At 54.3% G+C, this 9,613-nt stretch overlaps 1 protein-coding gene across 1 annotated transcript; it reads left to right on the top strand.

The window, feature by feature from the left end:
* Positions 1-8,393: 8,393 nt before the first annotated feature.
* Positions 8,394-8,843, top strand: SDHAF1 (succinate dehydrogenase complex assembly factor 1). The gene has a single exon (XM_004388180.2). It carries the CDS (start codon positions 8,443-8,445, stop codon positions 8,797-8,799), a length of 357 nt encoding a protein of 118 aa, XP_004388237.1. The 5' UTR covers positions 8,394-8,442; the 3' UTR covers positions 8,800-8,843.
* Positions 8,844-9,613: the final 770 nt, after the last annotated feature.

The following is a 9,613-nucleotide window of genomic DNA, read 5'->3' as shown; positions in this document are numbered from 1 at the left end:
GCAAACCAGGCAGAGGGAACAGTAAATGTGGAGGCTCAGGGGCTGGGACCCTGCCACATGTGTTGGAGGAACAGCCCGGAAGCCACTGTGGCTGGAGCTGAGTGAGCAGATGAGTGAGGGGCTGAGAGGGAGGAGATGCTCAGGTCAGAGAGGTGATAGGGGCCAATCACTGGAGCTCCCTGGGATGGGTGATGGTAGGACGTAGGCAGCCAGAGCAGTATTAGGGAAAGCAGGAGCATAGTGAGTTTCAGCAGGCAGGAGTGGAGAGGGTTTCAAGAAGGGACGCGGTCAGCACCCATAGGAAAATAAGGCCAGAGAAGGGGCCCTGGAAGTTATCCACGTGGAAGTCGTCAGAGCTAATAATTGTTGTTATTGTTAAGTGCCGTTGAGTCTGTTCCGACTCACAGCGACCCTATAGGACAGAGGAGAACTGCCCCATAGGGCTTCCAAGGAGCGGCTGGTGGATTCGAACTGCTGACCTTTTGGTTAGCAGCTGAGCTCTTAACCACTGCACCACTGGGGTTCCGAGCTAATAATAGCAAATGATTAGCAAAAGATTATTTCCTGCTAACTGTGTGCTAGGCACTGTTCTGAGCACTTTACACGCATCATCTCATTTAATCCTCACAGCAACCGTATCAGTCAGCTAACGCTGCATAACAAACAATCTCAAAATCTCAGTGGCTTACCCCAACCAGCTTTCTCACTCCGTGATTTGACTGGAGTTTGGCTGATCTTGGCCAGGCTCATAAAGCACTTACCATATATGCCCAGCACTGTGTTCAGCACTTTTAAATTTTCTTATTCATCTAATTCTCCCAGCAGCCATATGAAATAGGTGCTCTTATCCTCCCATTTGACAGAGAAACTGAAGCTCAGAGAGGCCAAGGCTCTCACCCAAGTCCACACATCTCATCTGTGGCACAGCTGGAAGGGATGCACAGGTGGCTGGGAGGTGTGGGAGCAGACTTAGGCTCCTCAGCCCCATCACTTATCCCTTCCCTCCCCTGCAGGTGGATGGCGAGCTCTGTCAGCTGCCCTGGGCACCACCTGGGGGCTCGGCAGGGGCCACATCGGAGGGCCGCCATGCAGTGGTGCACACCATCTGTGGGCTGCGTCTCATGTATGACTGGGGCAGCCAGGTACGCTTGACAGTGTCATCCACCTTCCGTGGCCAGCTGGCTGGGCTCTGCGGGGCCTTTGGTAACGTCACTGGCCCCCTCGACCTGCCCCTGGATACCAGACCCTGGACTAAGGGCCCAGTTGTTCCCCGCTGCCCACTGCCCCAACATGACCACGGCTTTAGCATCAGCTGCCCTGCGTAATGGGTCCAGGTCTTCAGGGCTCCCAAGCTGTGTGGACTCCTGCAGGCACCGGATGGTCCCTTTGGCCGCTGCCTGGGCCACATCAGCCACAAGCCCTTCCTCAGGATATGCCTGCAGGACATTTGCCGTGCCCGTGGCCAGCGCCTTGGCCTCTGTGGCGCCCTCACAGCGTATACTGCGGTCTGCCAGGAGGCTGGGATCCCTGTGACGCCCTGGAGGGGCCCCAGGCTTTGCCGTGAGTGCTCTGACTGGGACTGGGATGCATCCAGGCTGGGTTGCAGGCGGGCAGGAAGAACTCCCTCCCCTGATGGGGGTCAGGGAAGAATTCCTGGCACAGGTGGAATTTGGCTGAGTGTGTCGAAATGGGAAAAGGAACTACAACTGCAAAGGTGGAGGCGGGGAATTACCGACGGGAAGCTAGCCCACCTGGAGGCAGAGGACAGTGAGACTGGAAGGGGAAGTTTGAGTCCCAAGCGCTCACCTGTGCCGTCTGCCTGCAGCCCTGACCTGCCCACCCCAACACCACTACAGCATCTGTGCATGGACCTGTGATGGGGGCTGTGCCTTGCCCCCCCAGCCCTGCTCACTGTTCCTCACGGTGCCATGAGGGCTGTGAGTGTGACCCTGGCTTCATCTTTGATGGCACAGACTGTGTGTCCCAGGACCATTGCGGCTGCTTCCACAACGGACACTACATCCCTGCGAGATGGGCCCCCAGGCCTAGGGTGGGGTGGAGTCTCCCATACCTCGCCTTAAGATGTTCCCTGACCCATGCTGTCATTAGGTTCTGTCCAGTCAGTTCCGACTCATAGCTAACCTGTGTACAACAGAACAAAACCCTGCCCGATCCTGCGCCATCCTCACAATCGTTGTTATGCTGGAGCCCGTTGTTGCAGCCACTGTGTCAATCCATCTTGTTGAGGGTCTTCCTCCTGATAACGTGTCCAAAGTACACGAGATGTCGTCTTGCCATCCTCGCTTCCAAAGAGCATTCTGGCTGTACTTCGTCCAAGACAGACCCGTTTGTCCTTCTGGCCGTCCCTGGGATATTTCATATTCTTCACTAGCACCATCATTCAAAGGCGTCAATTCTTCAGTTGTCTTTCTTGCCCTGCTTTCTCATGCATTTGAGGCGATTGAAAATACCATGGCTTGAGTCAGGCGCACCTTCGTCCTTCAAGTGACATCTTTGCTTTTTAACACTTTAAAGAGGTCTTTTACAGCAGATTTGCCCAATCAGCATTTTTGGTTGTAACGGACAGAAAATGACACCAACTATCTCAAATACAGAAGGGAATTTATCCACTTCTATTTCTGAAAAGTTGAGGCCTTCAGGCATGGCTGGACTCAGGGACTCAAATGATGTCACCAGGTCTTAGTTTCTTGCTATCTTTCATCCCTGCCTTTTTCTTTGTTAGCTTCTACATTAGGTAGGCTAGAGATCCAAATGCTATAACAGAGACTCAAAATTACAGTGGCTTAAACTTGATAGAAGTTTATTTCTCTCTCATAAACAGTCCAGGTATAACTAGTTTGGCTCCTCCGGGTCAAGACACAGACTTCTTCCGGCAAGTGGCTCTGCTGTCCCTGTGGCGTTGCCCTGATACACCCCCTACCACGTTTACATTCAAGCAAAATGAAAGGAAAACAGAAGGTACAAGAGATCAGACTCCCTCCCTTTAAGGGCACAGCCCAGAAGTGTCCCACGTCACTTCTGCTCACTTCCCATTAGCTAGAACTTTATGGAAGGACCTGACCTAGCTGCAAGGGAGGCTGGGACATGTGTCTTTAGCTGGGTGGCCATGTGTGCAACTAAAATCCCTAATTCTAGGGAATAAATGGAGAATGGCTATGTGGAGACAGCCATAGCCTCGTTCTCAAGCCGTTGAGATGGCTCCCTCCTGCCTCACGGTTAAGAGCTACAGCTAAGCAATCCCCGTGGCAAGATAACATCTCTTTCTCATTGGTTCCTTCAGAAGTCCCAGGCTAACTCCATCTAGGTTATTGGCCTATCCCGAAACCAATCCCCCATCACCCATCTGTCAGTGTGTCATACTGGGGTGGCTTGCATGTCGCTGTGATGCTGGAAGCTATGCCACTGGTATTTCCAATATCGGCAGGGTTACCATGTTGGACAGGTTTCAGTGGAGCTTTCAGACTGAGACAGCTAGGAAGAAAGGCCTGGTGATCTACTTCTGAAAATTAGCCAAAGAAAGCCGTATGGATCCCAGCAGAACACTGTCTGACTGCTTGCTTTGGACACATCACCAGGAAGGACCCATCACTAGAGGTGGACATCATGTTTGCTGAAGTAGAGGGCCCACCAGGGCATGGGAGACACGCTGTGAGGTGTCCTGGCACATTAGCCACAGCAGTGCCCTCAAACGTGCTGGCGATTGTGAGGATAATGCAGGACCAAGCAGCGTTTTGTTCTGTTACACTTAAGATCACCAGGAGTTGGAATCAACTCGACAACCAACCAATCACAGAGGCTAGGGGGTGGAGTACTCTGGTTGTCTCTGATTGGCCAGGCCTGGGGCGTAGGCCCAGAGCTTGAGCTACAGGATATGTATGTCACCTGGGAAACCCCATAAACGGAGAGTGGGGCTAGCTCCCCAAAGACAAACTGGGGGGCTCTTACCAGAAATACAGGATGAGCCATGGGCAGGCAGAAATAGTGTTCTCCCCCAGGCTTTGTGGCTTCTTGGGTCCATGGGGAGATAGAGACCCCAGGCGGATTGACACAGTTGCCTTGGAGCTAGGAGCCACTTGATAAGCTGTTTAAACCCCAGAGTGACCCTGGGAATGGAGAAATGCACACCAGGAGGAACACGGCAGAGGAGCAGATGCATCGGCCATCACATGTCTATTCCAGGTCAATGCTGGCAACCCTGGGCACATCAGATTCTGCAGAGAGCTTTTCAAGCATTTCAAACATAGTGATGAACAGCAGAGGTGCTGTCCTAGATTAAAAGACGCTAGAGAAACACGACAGTCACAGGCAGCGCACGAAGCTGCACCGGATCCTGGTCGGAAATGATAGAAGGCGTTTGGGGGACACTTGGAGAAACTTGTCGAACTTCATTTTTGCCCATCTCTTAGGTGAAAAAATGGTATCTCAGTGGATTTATGATTATTACTTAGGAGGTTGAGCATCTTTTCAAATGCCTAAGGAACACGTTTATTTCCTCTTCTACTGCCTATTTGGTTAGCCTTTTCCCAGGGTTTTCATATTGGGTTGTTGGGCTTTTTTATTTCTTTGACCTCTTTATATATTAGGGAAAGTGGTCCTTTGTGATATGTCACGCATATGCGTTGTCACTTGTCTGTGGATGTTGTTGCACCTGATTTTGAGTCTGTCTCTCTGCAGGTTGGGGAGGTGCTGGTCCTGCCTGGCTGCCGGGAGCACTGTACGTGCCTGCGTGGCCAGCGTCTCGAGTGCCAGCCGTTCTCCTGCCCACAGGGCACAGGCTGCATCCTGGACGGGGGCGTGCGGCTCTGTGAGGCCAGGGAGGGTGCCACCTGTCGCCTAGTGCCCAGGGGCCTCTTTACCACCTTTGATGGCTTCAGCGGCCTCGTACCCATGCCTTTTATGCCCTGTGCCTATGAGCTAGCCACGCAGGTGGGTGCCAGGTCCCAAGATCCTGACTGGTTCCATGTCATTGCTAACTTCCTGCCCTGTCCTGGCCGCCCTGCCCCCCGACCATGGGTGATTGTCAGCTTCAAGGATGGCTGTGTGGCCCTGGGGCCCAACCAGGAAATATGGGTGAGGGACTTCCCCAATCCCAGCCCAGACCCATGCATAACCTGGCAGGGATTTCTGGGGCCTACTGACCCCTCACTGTCCTTCCAGGACCTTCTAACACTGAACTTTTCTCCCATGACCCTCTGATCCCACATCAGTCTCACCCTAGATGTCTCAGGACCCACTGACCCCACCTTGAAACCTAAGACCTGCTGAACTCCTAGTAACTAATGACTGAGCAGTCAGTGTTATGATGACCTACGGGCTGTGGGGTAGTCCTGGGTGGTGCCAACCATTAAACGTTCGACTACTAGCCAAAGCGTTGACAGTTCAAACCCACCCAGTGGCACCTTGGAAGTCAGGCCTGGTGATCTGCTTCTGAAAGGTCACAGCCTTGAAAACCCTGTGAGGCGGTTCTGCTCTGCACACACGGGGTCACCATGAGTGGGAATCAACAGCAACTAACAACGACAGGCTGTGGGAGCCGAGCAGGTGTCTCCAGCTTAGGAGATCAGGGTGGGCTTCCTGAAGGAGGTGACAAATGAGACCTGAAGTCAGGCAGGGGAAGAGAGCAGGGAGAAACATTGCCAGGAGAGGGGAGAGACTACAGTTGGGAGACTGGGGCGATAAACAATGAGTGCAGAATAACCCACTAAATGTCTGTGGACTTAGGGCCAAGGAATCTGTTAGTGACTTAAGCAATCACAGGGCCCAGGAAGCAGGAAGCAGGGGACAGCACCTGGATTGCAGGGGTGAGGAGTGAGACTTGAACAAGCACAGGCAACAGGCAAAGACAGCTCTTTTGACAAGTCATCCCTGCAGAACAGGGAGAATAAAAATCATCCAGGAAGAGGCAGAGGCGAGGGGTAGCTTAGAACTGACTTATTAGTTTTCAGATGGGAAGAGACTCGGGGACGTGGAAGTGATGATGGGAAAAGGCCAGACAGGGAGAGGTTGGAAATCCAGGGGAGACGACATCTGGCTCCCCAAGGAACGTGGAGGCAGGCTAGCAGCAGCAGAATTGGAATCTGGGCAGGCAAAATGGATAGTACTTACAAATAAGAGAGGGAGAAGTCTGAAATCCCATGTTGAGAAACAGAATCCAGCTGTGCAGTTCAGGGCTTATTGAGGACGTGGGAGGATGGGCCTGGAGAGGAGAGCTGCGGTATCTGGTATGACCTGGCAGAGAAGCTAAGCCAGAGCCTTGGGTGCAAACCCTGTGCCTCAGACTTCTTGTGTAGGCCGGCAAATGACAACTTCTCTCCACGCCTCTGTTTGCTTATCCACAAACAGTGCTGATAAGAATATTTTTCGCCATGTAGGGTGGCCATGAAGGTTGATTATACATGGAAAGTCTTTGGTATACACCAAGTGCTCAGTAAGTGTAAACTGTGATTGCTCTGGGAGCTACGTTTGTATTTACTGGAAGAGGCAGTATACATAGCAGAATAGTTAACAACGCAGGTTCTGGGACCAGACCCTCTGGGCTCAAAACCTCGCTCTGACATTTCCCAGGTGTGTGAACCTGGGCAAGGTACACTACTTCTCTGGGTCTCAGTCTCCTCATCTGTAAAAGGCAAACAGCACTGTGCACCGAGCTTGTCAGAGTGTTGCGAGAATTAAACAGCAACTATTATTTAAAATACTAAGCTATTTAATAAAGCAAAATATTTACAATATTCATGTAAATTATGTAAAAATTTTACCCAAAAAAATTACATAAAATACAGAACATAATTAGATGACAATATATTAAAATATCAATTACATTGCATTACATTTTATTTTATTAATATACTGTTTCATAAACCAAAACACCGTTTGCCATCCAGTCAATTCCGACTCAGGGCGACCCTATAGGACAGAGCAGAACTGTCCCATACGGTTTCTAAGGAGCAGCTGGTGGACTCAAACTGCCAACTTTGGTGAACAGCTGTAGCTCTTAACCACTGCGCCACCAGGGCTCCATATACTGTATCATACATTATAAAATAATAATACAATATTAAAACAGAATATTAAGTGCTCATTGAACAATTATTAGATTAGGAAAATAAAGTTGAGAGAGATGTGATAGGTTCAGAGGCCTTTTTCCTCTAAAGCTCCCCTTTAGAAGTGTTTATTACAGAAACTTGCAAGCATCACAAAAGAAAATAGTGTTATGAAGCCCCATGAACCCATCACCCAGCTTTAACAGTTACAAATACCTTGCCATTCTTGATTGCATCTTTTCCTCCCATTCTTTTTGTTTGTGCTAGAGGGTGTTAAAGCAAATCCCATACCGTACTCTTTTAGAAAAGACCTGGGTATGTATTTCCGATAGAGGCACCCCCGGCAGGACTCGCAGTGGTTTCGGGGCCCCCCGCGGCTCCCGGACCCGCCCTCACGCCCGCCCCTGACCCAGCTCCCCTCTCCACAGGTGAACGGGCGGTCCACGCGGCTTCCGGCCCAGGTGCGCAGGGGCGTGGTGGTGCGCTGCGCGGAGGGTTCGGGGGTTGTCATCGAGCGGTCTCCAGGGCTCCGAGTGCTGGTGGGACCTAAGGGGGCCGTGGCCCTGTGGGCCTCCCCGGTGCTGCGAGGACGCCTCCAGACAGCCTGCGGCAACTACAACGGAGTCGCGGCCGACGACCTGATGCTCCCTGGAAGGCTTCGGGCCAGCAGCCTCGACGCCCTGTTCCGGGCGTACGGGACGCGGAGCTTCAACGACTGGGGAGGGCTTGCAGAAGCCGCCCGGGACTTGGGAGGCCAGGCCCCGACTCCCACCGGCAGGGGGCGCGACCAGCCCAGCTCCCCGCGCCCCAGGCTGCCTTGGCCGGCCGGGCGCCCAAACCCTCTCCGCGCGTCTCCCCGCAGCACCGACAAACTAATCCCGCCGGCCGAGGATCTCCCCACGTGACCCTGCCCTTCCCGACCCAGACCTGCCCGGGGGGAAGGAACGCAGGGAGCTTCCGAGATGTTTCTAATAAATAATGACAAAACGTGCGCGTGCCTGCCGTCTCCTTGCCTCGCCCTGGGGACGGCACCTCCAGCTCCCTCCTCTCCCCTCTGACCCAGGACCTAAGTGTCCACGCGCCTAGTCCTCTCCTTCTCCCCCGGGAGAACGACATCCGCTCAACAACACCGACTTCCTACGGGCCAGAGATTGCAGCGAGCGAGCCAGAGGCTCCGCCCCCTGCTCCCGACCCATTGTGACGTGACGGCATCGCTAGCCAATGGGGCGTGACGGCGCCGGAAAGAGCTCTGCGGGAGGCGGGGGGTGGTGGGAGAAGAGGCGCCCGGAGCCGAAGCGTGCGTTCACGTGACCTCCCGCTTTCGCTAACTGCTGCGGCCGTGTAAGGGGCCGAGGTGCGCGGCAGCTGCCCGCCGGCCGCCATGAGCAGGCCCAGCCGGCTGCAGAGGCAAGTTCTGAGCCTGTACCGCGAGCTTCTGCGCGCCGGGCGCGGGAAGCCGGGCGCTGAGGCCAGGGTGCGGGCCGAATTCCGCCAGCACGCCTGCCTGCCGCGCTCCGACGTGCTGCGCATCGAGTACTTGTACCGCCGCGGACGGCGCCAGCTCCAGCTGCTGCGCTTGGGCCACGCCACCGCACTGGGCGCCTTCGTACGCCTGCGGGGCCCGCCCGGGGAGCCCGGCGGTGTGGGGGCCCCGGGGAGCCTGCCTGACGATGGGGACGGTCCGAGGAGTCACCTCGAAGGCGCGAGGGCCCCGGAGACACCGCCCAGCGGGCGGTGACAGGCAGAAAAGCCCGTTCGCTGGAGCCGGGGGGAACACCTGACTGCGCGGGGGAGCTGGGGAGCCTTCCTAATGGACGGTTAGGGGTCTTCAGCGCCTAGCTTACCGATTAGTGGACTCAGAGCTCCCCCGACGGCGTGGGAGAGAGGCCCGTGATGGACTGCGGGATGCCCGCTGCGTGATCACCTGTCGGACTCCCTGCCTGAAGGCTTGCGGTGGGCCGGGGCGCCCGCTGGCTGGACAGTGTCAAGCTGAGAGCTCCTTACCTGAAGGCATGGGGAGCGGGGACGCCTCCGTTCTGGACGGAGAAGAGGCCGAGACACCCCTCTTGATCTCTGACAACATTACCACCCCTGGTTCCCAGAGGTTACTCTCCTTTCCTGTTATTTAACTCTGAGAAGAGCAGACTTTTCGCTGAGAAGGAATTTGGGAAGATACCCCGATGGACGGTGAGAAGCCTGGGACCCCCGTTTAGAAACTCCTTCTGCCATGATTGTGACAAACCACGACCGGTCAGGAAGGAGTTAGGGATCTCACCCCAGCTCACCAACTCACGACCTCTACTTGATGGTTCTGAGGGTTGTCTCAGACCCCTGCACACGCACACACACCCAGGGCTGTTGAACAAAGGGAATAAAATTAAGGATGTGCTTACTTCCCTGCTGGTGGTCTGAAGAATTTTATGTGCTTGGGGATTATTTAAGAAGCACCTCACACATACCCGTAAGTGGCCCTCTGGGAGGGGATGGGTGTGGAGAGCTGTCTCTTCCCCTCTGGAATCCTCTAGACTGGCCGACTGGTTGAAGCAGCGGAG

Source organism: Trichechus manatus, unplaced genomic scaffold (assembly GCF_000243295.1).
Source record: "Trichechus manatus latirostris isolate Lorelei unplaced genomic scaffold, TriManLat1.0 scaffold00207, whole genome shotgun sequence".
NCBI lineage: Eukaryota > Metazoa > Chordata > Mammalia > Sirenia > Trichechidae > Trichechus > Trichechus manatus.
Note: the sequence above shows the minus strand (reverse complement) of the source record. Positions and strands in the feature narration are given on the sequence as shown.

Coding starts and splice junctions, on each gene's coding strand:
- SDHAF1 (XM_004388180.2), top strand. CDS start 8,443: ATGAGCAGGCCCAGCCGGCTGCAGAGGCAAGTTCTGAGCCTGTACCGC.